The following is a 16,954-nucleotide window of genomic DNA, read 5'->3' as shown; positions in this document are numbered from 1 at the left end:
TCTATCTACCGGATTTTTCTGGCCGTATGCTGTACGGTTGCTAGGAATCCCTAAAAGCGGTCGGTTTCTTATAACACGAGGAGGCAAAAACAAATTAATCCTTGAAAGAATATAAGGACAGTCAATATTGCTCGACAACATATCGAAAATGAACATTCTTTGCAAGAAGATACGACGTAACTCAAGCGTTGGTAAATTTAGCAGCATACATCTACAGTCGTGATTCGCTGGTGGGACACTTTAACTGGGCCGCTTTTTAGTTGGACCTCCGCTAGTTGGACCATTGTCCAACTAAAAAGCACCTGAACGTCAAAATCTCGTATCAAATTTACTTTGACAATCAATCTGACAATATTTAGATATGTGAACAGATACATTTACACTGCCAACATGGGCAGTTTTCTTAAAGCAAACCTTCTTTGAACACGCTCCAATCGATTGCTTTGGACAGCGCTCATACTTCTATAGCGTACTCCAAAATGCTCCATACCAGTACAGTCGTGGTTTGCTGGTTGGGCACTTTTTAACTGGACCGCTTTTTAGTTGGACCATTGTTCAACTAAAAAGCATCTGAATGTCAAAATATGTCAAATTTACTTTGACAATCAATCTGACAATTATTAGAGATGTGAATAGATGCAATTACACTCCTAACGTCTCCTTTGGAGAGTTTTTGACATCTGTCAGTCGGTCCAACTAACGAATCAAATTCGTTACAGTTGTGTTTCGCTGGTTGGACACTTTTTAACTGGACCGCTTTTTAGCTGGGCCTCTGCTAGTTGGACCATTGTCCAACTAAAAAGCATCTGAATGTCAAAATTCTATGTCAAATTTACTTTGACAATCTGACAATTATTAGAGATGTGAATAGATGCAATTACACTACTAACGTCTCTTTTGGAGAGTTTTTGACATCTGGCAGTCGGTCCAACTAACGAACCAAATTCGTTAGTTGGCCAGAGGTGTGGCCCAACCAGCGAATCACGACTGTAGTTGGACCTCCGCTAGTTGGACCATCGGAGATGTTGGCAGTGTAAATGCATCTATTCACATCTCTAAATATTGTCAGATTGATTGTCAAAGTTAATTTGACATGAGATTTGGGCGTTCAGATAAAAGAGATTATAACTACTAGAGGTCGCATGTCGCTGTTAACTCTGAAAATTTATCATCTCGCTCTTACATATGCTAGGCCCATTAGTTTGACACATATTGCCCGGGTTTAAACCTGTCAAAGCAATAAGATACAACAAGATAGAACGAGACCCCATGTTTCAGTCCGTGAATACATGAAGACAGTAGCGCTTTGCTCCCTCTAGTAGTTATAATCTCTTTTGTTCAGATGCTTTTTAGTTGGACAATGGTCCAACTTGCGGAGATCCAACTAAAAAGCGGTTCCGTTAAAAAATGTCCAACCAGCGAATCACGACTGTATCCGACGACTACAGTCGTGATTCGCTGGTTGGGCCACATCTCTGTCCAACTAACGAATTTTATTCGTTAGTTGGTCCGACTGCCAGATGTCAAAAACTCTCCAAAGGAGACGTTAGTAGTGTAATTGCATCTATTCACATCTCTAATAATTGCCAGATTGATTGTCAAAGTAAATTTGACATAAGATTTTGACATTCAGATGCTTTTTAGTATGACAATGGTCCAACTAGCGGAGGTCCAACTAAAAAGCGGTCCAGTTAAAATATGTCCAACCAGCGAATCACGACTGTATCAAGAAAGTCAACGCTGACTCACTTTAAACAAAAAGTTTAATATATAGGGTAAAGTACCTATTTTCATCCTATTTGGGAGGGTGCCTCACTAATTCATTAATTACTCAGCCTACAATTAATGGAATGCGTACAAATTGGCATCAACAGCTTTGCTTCGTTTTTAAGATCCAAAATAATAACACAAATGCTCTGAAAACGGTGAAACGTTCGTGTTTGAATGCAACGAAAACTCGAATCGAGTGCCCCTATTGTTGCCCTAGAGAGGTGTAAGGGTGTATTGTAGAAGTAGGGAGGCGTAAGGGTAAGAAAAGGAAGGCAATATAACACTCAACTGCATATTAGGGTAATAGAGGTATTTTGGCCACCTCACATATTTTGGCCCACCCAATCACTTTTTTTATGTTTATTAAACGAATTTACATAAAATTTTGAAAATCTAGTCGCAGTTTTCTTGAAAAACTCTTATTACAGTTATTTTATACCAAGATTATTGTTGCAGATACATATTACCATTATAAATCGCAAAATTGTGGAAACTCATCAACCTCTATACAGGAATGATGGAAAAACTGGAGGAAGTAACAATGTTGCGAACTACTTTCAAAACATTTTGTTATTAAAATACGTCATTTTTTGTTGAACAAATCATGTTACTGTAATCATAACTAATTGACGAAAGTAAAATTGCGTAAATTATACGAAAAATTACATCGCAGATCATACAGTAAGCTATGACCACAATATATTGTACGATTTAGGGATAAAACACATTTCTGCCATATCTTCTGCAATTTACCTTTTCATCCGTTTCTTGACGTTATTGCTACTCAATGAAGAATGTAGGCGGCAAAGCTTGTTGTTTCGCATATTTTTCCTTCTTGTTTATTTGACACGGCTCGATGTGTTAGCATAAATGAGCCGTGGGACTTTTTCGATTTTTATACCATGTAAAAATTAAAATTAACTTTCTAAATGCCTGCCTATCGGGTCTTGTTGCCACAGCTCGACGCTGCGTGTTGAGATTCTCTTCCTTGGCTGTGAAACATTCTGTGTTGTCGCCCGGACTATGCAGATCATACGTTCCGTCTTGTCATGCGTTTTTTCTCACGTCCATGTCGTCTTCGGTACTGCATTCATGATGCTAACAGTCGCATGTTTTATTTGCTTCTTGAACTTATAACTCGCTTTTGTAAATCCGTTTCCATCGGCATTTGATTATTTATTGATGGTGTTTTTTTAATTTGTTTATTTGGCACGGGTCAAGGCGTTAGCTTCACGGAGCCGTGGGTCTTTTATATATTTACATGATGTAAACAATACAAATAACAAACAATTAATGCTAAGATCGATGCCGTACGCGCGACTTGCCATTGCGCGCGGAGATCCGTTTTCGTGTCGGGGAAATCCTTGCATTCACGTCAACTATATCAAGGGGGTCATTTGTATCTTTGTCGTCTTCGTACTTGTCCGGGTCATCATCGGGGTTACTGCCTTGATGTTCGCGATCAGGTGTTGTTCCTAACTTCTTTCCCTTTCGGGTCACGACCGTGAACCCTCCGTCATTGCTAGTAGCTTCCTCGTTGCTGGAATTAACTGTTGAGTTTGTGGCACTTGAAGCGGCTTTCGCAGTTGTCATTATTGCTTGAACAGCAGCCACAAATTTGGCAACCGTTTGTGGCTCATGGAATGATATTGGAGACTGAGTGTTGGTATTTCTTTCTGTAGATGAGCTTTTCTTAGCGGTTTCTGGGCAGGGTTGTCCGTAATGTGCCGTTTGTTCACAGAATTGGCATGTGTTAGTTTGTCCTTGATATGTACATAGAGTTTGCTGTATAATGGTATCACCCCTTCTGTTGTGTACTGCAGGGTAAGGTAAGAGGGAATGGGTTGGTCTACCCGCATTCTCACCACAAAAACACCATTTGAAATACCTGGAAAGTAGTTCCTCCACGTATCCTCCGTGATTGATTCCACTTCTCCGAAATACGACATGAATCTTTTAATGGCCACGTTGCAAGTACGTGGTGCCAAATCATGTAATTTAACTTCCACGTTTCCGTTATCCATATACACAGGGATCTTGATTTTTGCGGTGTCACAATCCAGAACGTGTTTCAAGTTGTTTTGCGAAATGATTTTTTTTGCCTGGGCGAATTTGTTGAACGTTATCAGCACCGCGTGTCTGACGTGCTCCAACTGAATGAAACTGACGTCTGAAAACCGAAGCCGCATTTTCTTCTTCAGCAAATGTTCCACATCACCAATACTCGGTCTTATGCGGAAAGACCGGAAGTCAATGGCCACCGTGTTGGCCCGAAGAATCACATTTTGTTGTCGAGACTCAGTCATCTTGATAGAATAATAGTAACGGTTCCCTTTGTTCTTCAGACAAAGCACACAAGAAAAAAGCATCTGCTTGCGCTGGCTTGGGTAGCAGCAGAGAGCACACTGGTATAGTGACTGATGCCTTTGGTGGTTGAGAATAGACTGAAGCTTATTGATGGTGTTGGTTGTTAGTTTGGAGGCATTTGGTGTTATCATTGTTACTTCACTCTTGGTGATGGCTGTTGGTTTAGTGGCACTGGGCCCGATCGTTGTTGATCTCGTGTTTGTTGCTGATCGCGGCATTATTCAGCTCATTTGAATAAATACTATTGTTGCATATAATAGACTTCCATATTCGAGAAAATATGTATAAAATACTTCCGTAAACAATTGAATGAAATTCCGTTGAAAAACTTTCGCTGCCGTACCAGTATATTCCAAACTAGCGGTATAAGCTGTCAATACAGTCAAAAGGCAGTACTTTTGAATAATCCATTCGATCTTACTCAAATCAATAGCTCGAGATGGATGTTCACCCTGACATTTTCTATAGTAGACCAGTAGTTGAAACTGACGTAAGATTTAGAAATCAACTAATTTGTGCAAATAGCATTCTACGAGAAAAATAACCATATGTACATATTAGACACGAGTATTTTTATTCAGTTGACGTCATCTTGCAATGGTCCATAGAAATAAAGACGTTGAATCCCTAGTATGACGACTTGTCATTTCAATTGTTTGTTTACCATTTACCTAACAGTGTCATTCCGATCGAGAACGAGACGTGCCAATGGCCCCATGGTATGTTATGCGATTGGAATGACTTGACAGATACATGGTAAACGATTGAGATGGCGAGTCATTATTCAGAGATTCAGTCACATTAATAGGAATAACATGGATGAATCAAAAGAGAAAGCTGGAATAAAAATAGAATTTGATAATTCTCTATTCTTTATTTCTGTGACGGTAGTTTACTACACCAATATTAAATTACTGCGAGTATACACAAAGTGGGCGACAATGTTTGCAAAATTGTTCCCATGGCCAGAATATATTTCCGCCACGGGCCAAAATGAAATTTGGGTGGCGGAAATATAAAAAAAGTATTTTATGAAAAATACAACTTTTATTGATTTCTTAGTAAATTATACGTTTTTAAGGGATCTGTATTGATGGTCAGATGTAAGCCGATGTTGTGTATGAGTATATTTACCAACCTTTGCAGTCTTTATGTCTTATTCGCAAAATTTTAAAAACTATGTCCTAAAGTGGGCCAAAATACCTTTTTTACCCTATGCCTTCCATTTGAGACTTTATTTGTGAAAATCGGTTTAGTCATCACCGATGAATCGATGTGACCTCATTTGTGGAATATGCCTGAAATCCGGGACTTCCGGAATTGTCGATGGTAGACAATATATTCCAAGAATGTTTGTTTTACAATCAGTGATCTAGATATTCCAATTTAAATAATTTGGTAACCATTTCAATAGTTTTTAGCCTCTGAGGTATTACGATTGTAACGGTTTATATGGAAAATTACAGGGTGACCTCACTAACAACCCTGTAACTCCGGAACCTGAATCCAGAACCGAATCAAATTTATCAGCAGTCAATGGGGTTACTGTATCTTTCATTTGAAATTAAGTTTGGAAAAATCGGTCAAGAATTCGCTGAGGAATAGGTGTGATATTAGCTTACGAACTTGACGAGATTCCTGGTGGCATCATGAGCCGTCATAGGTGGCCAATGCGGTCAAAGCTACTTTGAATGGTTATTAGTGATTTAGACCTGCACCCATTTTATTATGCATTACATTACAGTCGTGATTCGCTGGTTGGGCCACACCTCTGTCCAACTAACGAATTTGATTCGTTAGTTGGACAGACTGCCAGATGTCAAAAACTCTCCAAAAGAGACGTTAGTAGTGTAATTGCATCTATTCACATCTCTAATAATTGTCAGATTGATTGTCAAAGTAAATTTGACATAGGATTTTGACATTCAGATGCTTTTTAGTTGGACAATGGTCCAACTAGCGGAGGCCCAACTAAAAAGCGGTCCAGTTAAAAAGTGCCCAACCAGCGAATCACGACTGTATAGTGACAAGCGATTCTAATTAGAATTACAACGTAATGGAAAAATAAATGCACATTTCATATCACTCAGTTTTTTGCTTTATTACACAGTAAGTTGTACAGATATTTCACAGAGTTCAAAGGCTGAACGGAATAACGAGAGCATTGGGGTTCCTTACTGAAATTTTATCGTTCAATGTTTTACATACTCAAATGATTGATTTTTACCCTATTTCACGAACGTCTATGATGTGTCCTTCGGTGTTTGTGCTTCTTACTATATGACTGACATGAAAACTATTAGCATTATTGTATCGCTTCAGTGAATGTACCTATCATTCCCGTTTCAATACAGACGTGATTCGCTGGTTGGGCCACACCTCTGTCCAACTAACGAATTAGACTGCCAGATGTCGAAAACTCTCCAAAAGAGACGTTAGTAGTGTAATTGCATCTATTCACATCTCTAATAATTGTCAGATTGATTGTCAAAGTAAATTTGACATAGGATTTTGACATTCAGATGCTTTTTAGTTGGACAATGGTCCAACTAGCGGAGGCCCAACTAAAAAGCGGTCCAGTTAAAAAGTGTCCAACCAGCGAATCACGACTTATAAACAGAACTACTTAAGTTGGAGTATCTACTTTGGAGTGTTTTTGACATTTAACAGTCAGTCCAACTAACGAATCACATTCGTTAGCTGGACAGACGCTAAGATCCAACTAACGAATCACGACTGTAATTGATACTTGTTCTCATTTACCGTTGGTATTTGTTATAATTATCCGTTATTTTAATAAAATATATTGTTGTTTTGTTTAACAAAATATATTTTGTTAAATTCATTTTTCATTGGTACTCATTTTTCGGTATGGATACCATATTTACCTTTTGTTGAGGCTTTATATCATAGAATCCGTTATGTTGCTAAATGGCAACAGTATTCATTTAAGGGTTAACTAGTAAGGATACCTGATTTACAACACAAATTAAAATTAGAAAAAAAAATTCTTTTAAAATTCTGTTATTTCATTCAGATCGGAAATGTACGGAAAACTTGTATGTGGGTTAAATTGAATAATCTTGGTCAAGAATCCGTATGACGAATTATTTATAAGACAAGTGGCTCACTTTGGTACCTCTACACCAGGGATACTACAACCCGTGTGTTAACAATAATCGCTTAGGCACAATAGGAGGTCATCCTACCTTAGTCTAATCCGTTGAGCGTTTGTCCATCGAACGTTCCACAATTGAAACAAGGTGTTGCTGCCATGCCAGAATACACTATCAACAGGTATTACATGAATATTAGCTGTAAGACAAAGATCGGTAGCTCCAGATCCTGTGAAGACCCGACGGATCAGAGCGATTTTTTTTTCAATTTCCCAATTGCTTGCAGAATGTAAGTCTCAAAAGCATTGGTACTACACTCCACTGTGAAACTTGACCTCTGATTTGGACAGTTTTTGCAACTAACACTTCTTTGGTTTTTGCTTGAATTGAAACTGAGTCAAACTGCCTAAATGTATGCACTAACAGCGATTGCGGTTGGACCTAACTCAATTTCGAGATCAAGCAAAAACTGCATTAGAGTACAGAACAATTGCAAAAACCGCTATCGCTATAATTTCATTCTCACTGTTCCACTTGTTCATTTTTCGATTCTTTCCTGATAAACTGTCGTAGGAAAACGAAGAGATATTGACAACTTAGCGTTATACAAAAATTACCTTTATCCCAATAAGGATTTTTTGTCACACTTCAAGAATCCACCAGGGGAATCTAAAAAGTATAACAAAAACCATTATATGGATTAAGAGAACATATTCCGCTAAACAGCCCGAGGAACTTGAAACACTTTTTTGAACATTATTAAAAATGCTTCAATGTCGGAGCTCGATCATAAAACTGGCTTATGAGACCAACGGCTTATATCAGCATTACCAAACCAAGAAAATCTCGTCTTTCTCTTGCTATTTGTTCTGCCGTTTACAACTTCTCATTAGATATGAGACCGGTGTCGGTCTAATACTGAACAGTATGCAATTGCGAGTGATTGAAGCAATTCTTACCGTAGCAATGCCTTCGTAAGTCCGTCCAACCTGGACATAATCATCAAAACATATTAGTTTATGTTTCCTAACTTAACATCCTCTGGTGGCTCATGAAAGAGGCGTAAATGCTTGGTCAAATCGCGCTGGCGAGTGAAAACTCTGGAACAGAATTCGCAGTGGAATATTTCTGACACCGAAGCTGTAGCGTTGGGACCATGGTATCGATCTTGATGCTTCTGAAAGTCCCGACGCTCGGAGAATTTTGCTCCACAATCATTACAGGTGAACGGCAGCGATAGGGTGTGCAGGCGCAGATGCTTTTTGAGATTTTTGTCTGTGGTGTAAGGCTTTTTGCAGATGGGACATTTGACTCCGCCTGATTCCACAATTTTCTGATACTGACTGCTGCGTTGTTTCGGGACTGATATTTCTCCACATTTGGTTTCGTTACTAACAGCAGGTCGTTTCAAAGAAGTCGCCGGTAGATCGAGCATATTAACAAGCTCCTCCGGAAGCCGTTCCACCGGAAGCACATGCTTGAACTCCGTATCAATGTCTATCCGCGACTCCGTTTTAGCCAAATGACTGACCGATGGTTGCGTTTCATTAAACACACGAGCAACCGTTCTCGGAGGTTCAGGCCCGGCAGTGCGTTCACGGGGTTCGTTTGACAGCCGAAATTCATATCCTAAGGCAGGTTGCATCAGCGGGTACATATACCCAAATCTGCGGTCGTCCATTTGATTGTTGCTGTTCTCTTGGCTTTCACTTTTCTGTACTTGCCTGATTTGATCGTTTCGTTTTTGCTTGATCGTCCAGTCGTTTTTCCTGCAGCGATCACAAAATCGCTGAAATTCCTCCAAATAAACCATACATTTCCAGCAGATTGCACAAGTAAAATCTTCCTGATAGTTGATTTGTACGCCGGTCCACTGGTACACCTGATTAATCAGCTTTTGATTGTGATTGCTTCCAAGTGGAAAGATCGGTACCACTTTTGTCTGCGAAAAGCACAACCTGCAGTACGTACCGGGATTGTTATTCGGCCTGGAAAAGAATCAATATAGGAAATGAAACACGTTCCATTCTGGATCCAGTGATGCTACATTTCGTACAGGTAACTTACACATCGTACACACTATTATTCATGCCGATTAATTTCGAACACGAAATTCAGTCTCGGCAAAATAAGAGCTTCTAAACACGACAGCGGGTTAATTGAAACTAGCAGAAGGGAAAAATTTTTATTATATTGATTAATTTTGTTTTTAGTAAACACAAGCGAATAGTTTTTTTTTCTAAACAATAATCGGCTGTGCGAGTAAAGCTACAAACTGGAAAATTTTCTCTTGTTGACGCTGTCAAGCTTTTTGATATTTTTCTGTTCCCAACTTGGTTCCCACCAGTTCCCATCAAGCGAACTGAAAAAATGCCTGCTCACATCTTCTATTCGCGCATTTGTGTCACACATACTCACGCACGACACCCCGAATAACACTCACACATATGTCGAAATACATTCCATCTTTTTCTTTCCTATATCAAGCCAGTGCACAGACAAACTACGCCATCTCATTTCTGCGACGGTTTTCAAATTTTTGCACTGCCTGGCAGCAAATCGTAACAGTCGTTGATGATTCTGATGGCGGAGTGATAAATTGGTGGGTTTGTCTGTATTTTCGCCCTGAATAAACAGTTATAGAGCTGCTCTTTATCAAAAAGGTGTAATAAAACCTTGCGGTTATTGAACATAGTGTTTTTCAGACAAAATAGTGTTGATTTTCGTGTCAATTTAAAACAGTTATCCTTTGGTGTAATCGACCGTTACCGCAAAGCGTTTTCCCGTCTCAAGCTAATGTAAAAATGGATCCATTTACGCAGGTAAATAACCACACCTTGTTCGATAGGGAATTTTGTTGAACATGAAAATCGAGTTATTTTTTAGAATATACTAGAGCGAGCTGAAAAACGAGCTGCCGCCTTGGGGATTACAAACACGTCAAAATTTCCTCTGTCGGAGTTCAACTACGACATACCTACTGCGTCTACATCGTCGGTGGTTCCAAAATCTCCGGCCAAAAAGTCGCCTGGTGCGACAGGAGCGTATAACAAAACCCCAAAGAAAAGTTCTAATACTGCTGTTGTGATTGGCAGTCGCAGTCCAAACAGTACGACCAATGCTTCCAATACTACTAAAATTGAGAGTAGCGGTTCCGGGAAGGATGTTGATGTAGCTGTCGAAATCAATATAACTACCGGGTCGAATGTGCAAGTATGTATGCACTTGTTTACGGTTTGTCAGATATAATCAATTTTGTTTTACTAATAGGTTGAGGTAGAAGTAGCAGAATGTGAAGTGGATGCTAATGGCAAGATTACCCGAAAGGTGGAGAACAAGTCGGATGATGTCGACACTAAAAACCTGATAAGAGATTCTTCTCGCAATCAACTGCAGCGGTTAGGTACACTTTATTCTGAAACCCAGGATCTATCATCACCGGTACATCGTACAGAGGGACGGTTTCATGAAGATGATGTCATGGCAAAAGAAAACATCAGACCTCGGCCAAAATTGGCTAAGCTAGCAATGTTGGCTGACTCGATCAATAATTGGGAAGATGATACCTCACATCCTGATATAACACATCACCGAGAAACGCTCCAAATTGTGAAACCAGACAGGAGTCCTAGCAAGAAAAGCCCCAAGAAAAAGGAAAGCATGAAGTCTTCGGAAATGCCAACCAAGAAAAACCCGGCGCCCAATCCACCCAAATCGATTCTCAGTCCAGCAAAGCCTTCCGGTACGGATCTTGACAAAGCTGCAACGAAAACTTTAAAGTGGGACCAAAAGGTGATGGATGCCTTGGAATCGCAGGGTTTCCAGAGGCGAGAATCAAGCACTTCCAAGCTGGTGTACGATTACAAAGGGCAAACGAAACAACCCCAAGAAAAGCAGGAAACAGAAATGAACGAAAAGGCCTTGGTTCCATTGAAAAAAGTTCGCGCGCCTGAGATGCCTAATATTTCTAGAGAGCGTGTTCCAGCCCAAGAACAGATACAACCACCAGTAAAGAAAGCTGAAATCAGTAAAGGACTAGTATCGGACCGAGCTGCTATGTTCGAAAAATCTAAACGGCAATCAATTCTTCGAAACCAGAAAGATCCGGCGGAAATGTCACTTAAGGAACGTCTAGCTATTTTTGAAAAGAACAAAGGCCAAGCGCTTGTACCTAAATCACCTTTCGGAATTGCTCCGTCAATCAAACAGATTACTGGAGAATCTACAACAAACAATTTGGCAAAGCACACTCCTTGTCTCGCTGTCCAAGGCATCGGCATAGGAACAGTTCCAAAAGAACAACCCGTTTCTCAAAAGCAAAGAATCGATACATATAACAAACCACCAGCAGCGGCTTCCACAGCATCAGGTTCCGCGATCAAAAACACCTTTGCAGCACTAATGTCCAATAATAGCACCTTGTCGGAATCGCAAATTTTGGAAGAAACTCGACGCCAGCGACAACAAGAAATGGAAATGCTACTGAATCGTTTCTCCAAGCGTACAGACATGTCGTCGGATGCTCTCATAGAAAAACCCATTCCTTCACCACCTCCGATGCCTCCAGATGGTTATCTAACTATGAGCGCTAGGAAATCCGACGCAGCGACATCATCGGGTAATAAACGGCGAAGTGGTGAAGAACACATCAGTCCAGAAGTGCGTTCCACGCTGGACGAAGTTAAACGCATTCGGGTAACTGCCCCCAAAAGTGGGCGCCTCTATCCGACGTTGAGTGACATTGAAACTGAAACTACAGAATCGGAAGGAGACAATTACACGACAGCGACCGTTTCCGGGGAAGAGAGCGAACGAAACCAGACTTACTATCATGACTGCTATGGCGAGGAGGAACAGGAAGAATACGATGACGACGTGGACGAAGATGGGCATCCCATCGACGAGGATGATGATAGGTGGGTTTAGCTTTGAGATCTGCCTAATGGTTGTGCACTAATATATTACTTATTACACAAACAGCTACATGTACTCCGACGATGATGATCCCGAGCTAGGCGATGGGATATGTGATGTCAGTTTGGGTCAGGAAATAATGCAAGCTGTCAAGTTACAGGATCGTCGTGTGAGCTACGGCAGACGACGACAGAGTCACGATAGAAAGGTAGCATGAAAGTTTCGAATGTTGTTTGTCAGTTGGCTTATAGTTCTGAGCAGTAGATTACGTAGTTGTAGTACTAAATTTGAGCACGTTTGATTGGTATTCTTGCACTTTTCCTAATCCGCGATGTGTTTGCATCGCACACAACCAAATTTTGTAGATTGATCAGCAGCAGGGTAGCAAACAACAGCGACAATCAGGGCAGAGCCATCAGAGCCAGAACAGTTCGACGAGCGAAGTGTCTGGTATACTTGACGATATGGATCAGTTTCTGGATGAAGCACTTGATGAGGAGAATGGGGAAGAATATGACACACCAGTAAGGATCAATAATTGCGATGATCTGTCCCTTACATGTTTTCTTGCTAGCTCTGCTTGTTTGGTTCGATGTTTGGCACTTTTATTCACCGGCATGTTCACACTCAAATCGTGGTCATCTAACCCAAATGTTTTGTCAACTATTGCATCAAATTACTAACAGAGTGTTTTTTCAAACGAATCATAAACTAAATATACGAAATGTAAATAATTTACTCCTCTTGCAGCGTAAATCGTCTGTTTCTTCGAATAGTTTTTCATACAAGAAAAATCCCCGCAATACAGCGTACCACACAATCGACGAAGATGAAGCCGAAGAAAAAAAAGACCCCGAGAAGCCAACAACCCAGCATCAGCAGATCATCAACGAAGACTACAGCAGCCCGGTCAAGTCAGAGCTGAAAATAAACCCATCTGACGATAACAACATGGTCACACTGGTTCACACGGTCAGTTTCTATCGCCGTCAACAAAACTCGAACAACCCAACACCGGTAAAAAAGATTATACGCACTCCAGTGCACCCTCAAAGAACAGTGGAATCTACCACGGAGGAATCAGATGATGCCACCTCTACAGCGACTGCAACGAGCAGTGCTACTTTTTCGGACGAAAATGATTATCTCGTACAAGACAAGGTAAAGAAGTTATTGGATGAAGTCTGCAAACAACAGACAGTAATTGCACAGACAAGTCAGGCATTGAACCTATGTGCTGCGACAATAGAATTCTCCGGCTCCAGGGAATCGGTTGAGGGCGAGCGACATCTCTTAGTAGCAAGTGAGTTCTATTTTTCTTCTACATAATGTCCAGTGATTCGATTTCACCTCTCTGTTTCTATTTTTAGCGCATCGTCGCCAAGCAATTCTGGACGAAGTTCAGCGTCTTCGTGTAGAAGGATGTCTCCGACCGCCAGGAGCTCCTACCGACAAGGGTCGCCTAACTGTTCAAAAAATCACACTTCCTTTGAAGCGGCATTACATAGAAAAGATAACGCAGAATAAGGACTTTTGTGGTCATCATTTGATTTGTCTACTAAAATATAACGAAACCGTACTGGCAACACAAACGATTCTGACTTCAAAAGATCCCCATTTGGTTCAGTTTCCCGATGTGCTCCAACTGAGCAATGTGTTTGCTGATTTTAAGGTATGTATATGCTGCTCCACTCACTAGTAACACTTGTGTATCACAGTCACTACATTGACAGATAACTTTGGAAATATACGGCATGACAGCGCAGCCAGAAATACTACCACACGCGATCAAATATCACATTGCGAAGAATAAGAAGGGCTCCAGCAAACTGCATACGCCAAAAGGTATCAAAAGCAACTCTCGGCTGATCATGCCACCGGTACAATCTCCCGCTGGTCCACATGCTGTCCGAAGCTCCGCACTAGTACAGTATGGTTTCATAATTTTTTCTCTGAAAGAAATTCAGCGAACCATGTGGACGCTAAACCCAGTGTCGGGTGTCAGTCCGCTCGAAGGTACAGTTCAAATGGAGGTAAATTGTGAACTTAGCGTCACCGTTGACTATCGTGGTTTTCTCACGATGTTCGAAGACGTTTCCGGTTTCGGGGCGTGGCATCGTCGCTGGTGTCGGCTTTACGGTCACGCACTTAAATATTGGACTTATCCGGACGACGAGAAACGCAAGCCTCCAATCGGAAGCATCGATTTACAGAATTGTTGCACTCAACAAGTAGCCGTTGCTCCACGACTTGTTTGTTCTCGATTAAATACACTCCTGTTGGAATTCCGCAGACCCGCTCAACCTAACGATGTCGAATCGCTAGTACTGGAAAAGCATGGAAATATGGTCATCCAACGGTAAGTTCAACTACAATTTTCTTCGAATGTCACGACACTAATGACGAATATCGTGTCGCTATATTCCAACAGGCATCTACTGTCGGCAGATTCTAAGGAAGAACGCGACGAATGGTGCGCTCAATTAAACAAATCACTTGTTCTGCTGAAAACATGGGGGAAGACAAACAACAAGAGCACGAGTTTCTGATGACCCGCGCTAGCCTCAGATGGGCTTTGTACAGATCAAACATAGGTAGTATTATACAACTTTGTTGTATCTTTTATATATTTTCGGAGCAAACGCATATTTTATATTTGCAATGAGTGTGATTTTGCCAAATAATCTAAATACTTCAATTACGAAAGCATTTTCACATTCCATTTGTTCTGAACTTTTTGTCGGGGCATTCATTTATTTGCCGACGTGTTTCGTTATATTGCTTGTCCGATTTTTTTACCGTTTGCGCCATTTAATTTACACATCTAAACAAAATATAGTACTTGATTTTTTAACTGTTTCAATTATGCAAATCACAAATAGAGCGAAAGAAAACTACCTTTAAAATGTTTTCTTTGTCCTACTATAGTCCGAAATATTTTACAAGGTAGGCTTCGAATCATGTCTGAAGGATATAGTACCTTTAGCGGGTAAAGAAAATAGCTTTAGAAGGTTGAAGTGCGATCATCTTTGAAAACGAGCGAAGGAGTTTTCTCTGGCAGCTTTTCACACAATCTTTATGAAAATGAATCAATGCATCCGAGGCGTTGGTAGTGTAGTGATTGATTATCATAAATATTTTGCAAACGGCGTGAACAAAAACTGTTTTTCGTTTTCAGAGATTACCGCTTTATTTGTTTATCGTCACCAACAGACCCCTTGACCCAAATGGTGTTACTTAAAACTAATTACATTCATTGATGAACAATATTTAGCTTTTATCGAATTCCTCGTCAAAAAGAATTCGACGACCGTCGCCACAATGTTAAAGATACGCTAAAGTCCGGTAACAGCGCTCTGACGACCATCGTTTGTTCTTCTGAACGTTAATCGCAGGAGAGAGTTATTGCGTAAAGTTCGAATGCGGAAAGAAAAATTAAAGAGCAATGCACCCTGGCACACAATAAGTCTGAGATGAACAGGACTCGAAAGCAGACCCTCCAGATACCTAGTGTCGAGCTGTATTAACTGATAACGGTTTTCGTCGCTCGGCAGCTGAAATCTGTTTCACCAAGAAAGAGACAACAGAGAAATAGCGATTTTAGACAGTATACGCCCCTAAAATTTTTCACTGTTCGGAAGATGACCTCAAGCTGTCTTGATGCCTTATCCAAGATGTATGAGTTATGTGGTTTGAACGTTGGTGCTGGATCCATGATGACTCCGAGATTCTTGACGTGAGAGTGTCTGGGAATGCTCGAGTCAAAGAAATGGTAGTTAAACGGAATCGGATGACGTCCGCGTGAATGTGATGATTGAGCTATTGCTTGAATTTAAAATTATTCTCTTTAGATCACACCACCTACTAAAGCTTTCCAGTACACTTTGAAGAAACTAGGCATCAGTTTTATCCCGTATATTTCGAAAAATGTCCATGTCGTCGGTGAAAGAAAGGCGTGATATTTTCAATTTAATAATGACGTCCTTAAAATAGCGAGCACGGTGAATCGACCAGATAGAGGACGACCTGCGGACCTTTCGAAGACTGAGAGGCTGGCGACAAGCAGCAATGGACCGAGTGGAGTAGAGACGGTTTCTGCATACAAGAAGAAACAACAAGGCTCTAGCCTGAACGGTAAGGTAAGTCCTTAAAATAGAGGAGGAATATTGCTGGGCCGAGATGGCTTCCGTGCGGGATGACGGGTGTAGCACGGAGCGATGCAGATAGAGAGTCCCTAATGCTGGTTTGGAGTTGCCTTTCATCGAGGTAGGAACGAAACCAGCGCAGAAGTTGTCCATGAGTAGCGAGTTTGTCCAGTTTTGCTATTGCGATACATTGGTTCATTTTGTCGAAGACCTCAGATAGATCCGTCTAAATAGCATCGGTTTGGAATCCATCTGCAATGTAGTGTTTGCAGTAAAAGGAAATGAGATCCAAAACAACTAACTCGAACAGTTTGGTTACCGCATGAAATTCCTTGATAATTATCGATGTTCGATTTTTCTCCCTTTTATGGCACGGAACATTCTGCAGCCTTACGTCAAAATACAGTAACTGAAAACAAAAGGGTTATGCGACTTTCTGGTCGAACTGCGGATCTACCATGAAATTTTACTCCGTAAAAGGTCAGAGGGTCCTGTTATCTGTTAATGCTTATGCAGTCCGAACCTTGTTTATGAGTAAAACAACGTGCTTGGTTTTGCCTCCGTTTATTTATCGGTATATACACCAAACGGACACCTTAGCCTCAATAGTAATTACTTATAGAATCGCTAAAAAAGATGGTT

At 40.7% G+C, this 16,954-nt stretch overlaps 2 protein-coding genes across 4 annotated transcripts; one reads left to right on the top strand and one right to left on the bottom strand.

The window, feature by feature from the left end:
• Positions 1-5,737: 5,737 nt before the first annotated feature.
• On the bottom strand, positions 5,738-9,571 carry LOC131690703 (zinc finger protein with KRAB and SCAN domains 1-like). Of its 2 annotated transcripts, none has more exons than XM_058976637.1 (2): positions 9,321-9,571; positions 5,738-9,241 (listed from the first exon to the last, which is right to left on the bottom strand). In XM_058976637.1, the coding sequence occupies exons 1-2, from the start codon at positions 9,341-9,343 to the stop codon at positions 8,266-8,268; spliced, it is 999 nt and encodes a 332-aa protein (XP_058832620.1). In that variant the 5' UTR covers positions 9,344-9,571; the 3' UTR covers positions 5,738-8,265. The 2 variants fall into 2 exon arrangements, with proteins under 2 accessions (XP_058832620.1, XP_058832621.1); XM_058976638.1 differs by having other exon boundaries at positions 5,739-9,241; positions 9,310-9,571.
• A 215-nt stretch (positions 9,572-9,786) lies between these two features.
• LOC131690465 (anillin) lies at positions 9,787-15,026 on the top strand. Of its 2 annotated transcripts, XM_058976250.1 has the most exons (9): positions 9,788-10,075; positions 10,140-10,466; positions 10,524-12,169; positions 12,234-12,375; positions 12,533-12,691; positions 12,918-13,470; positions 13,538-13,839; positions 13,901-14,526; positions 14,599-15,026. In XM_058976250.1, exons 1-9 carry the CDS (start codon positions 10,058-10,060, stop codon positions 14,714-14,716), a joined length of 3,891 nt encoding a protein of 1,296 aa, XP_058832233.1. In that variant the 5' UTR covers positions 9,788-10,057; the 3' UTR covers positions 14,717-15,026. The 2 variants fall into 2 exon arrangements, with proteins under 2 accessions (XP_058832234.1, XP_058832233.1); XM_058976251.1 differs by lacking the exon at positions 12,533-12,691 and having other exon boundaries at positions 9,787-10,075.
• Positions 15,027-16,954: the final 1,928 nt, after the last annotated feature.

Source organism: Topomyia yanbarensis, chromosome 3 (assembly GCF_030247195.1).
Source record: "Topomyia yanbarensis strain Yona2022 chromosome 3, ASM3024719v1, whole genome shotgun sequence".
Lineage (NCBI taxonomy): Eukaryota > Metazoa > Arthropoda > Insecta > Diptera > Culicidae > Topomyia > Topomyia yanbarensis.
This window is presented reverse-complemented; position numbering and strand designations above follow the sequence as displayed.

Coding starts and splice junctions, on each gene's coding strand:
- LOC131690703 (XM_058976637.1), bottom strand. CDS start 9,343: ATGAATAATAGTGTGTACGATGT. Junction 9,242..9,320: donor AATAATAGTGTGTACGATGT/GTAAGTTACCTG, acceptor ATTCTTTTCCAG/GCCGAATAACAATCCCGGTA.
- LOC131690465 (XM_058976250.1), top strand. Junction 12,170..12,233: donor ATCGACGAGGATGATGATAG/GTGGGTTTAGCT, acceptor TTACACAAACAG/CTACATGTACTCCGACGATG. Junction 14,527..14,598: donor GGAAATATGGTCATCCAACG/GTAAGTTCAACT, acceptor ATATTCCAACAG/GCATCTACTGTCGGCAGATT.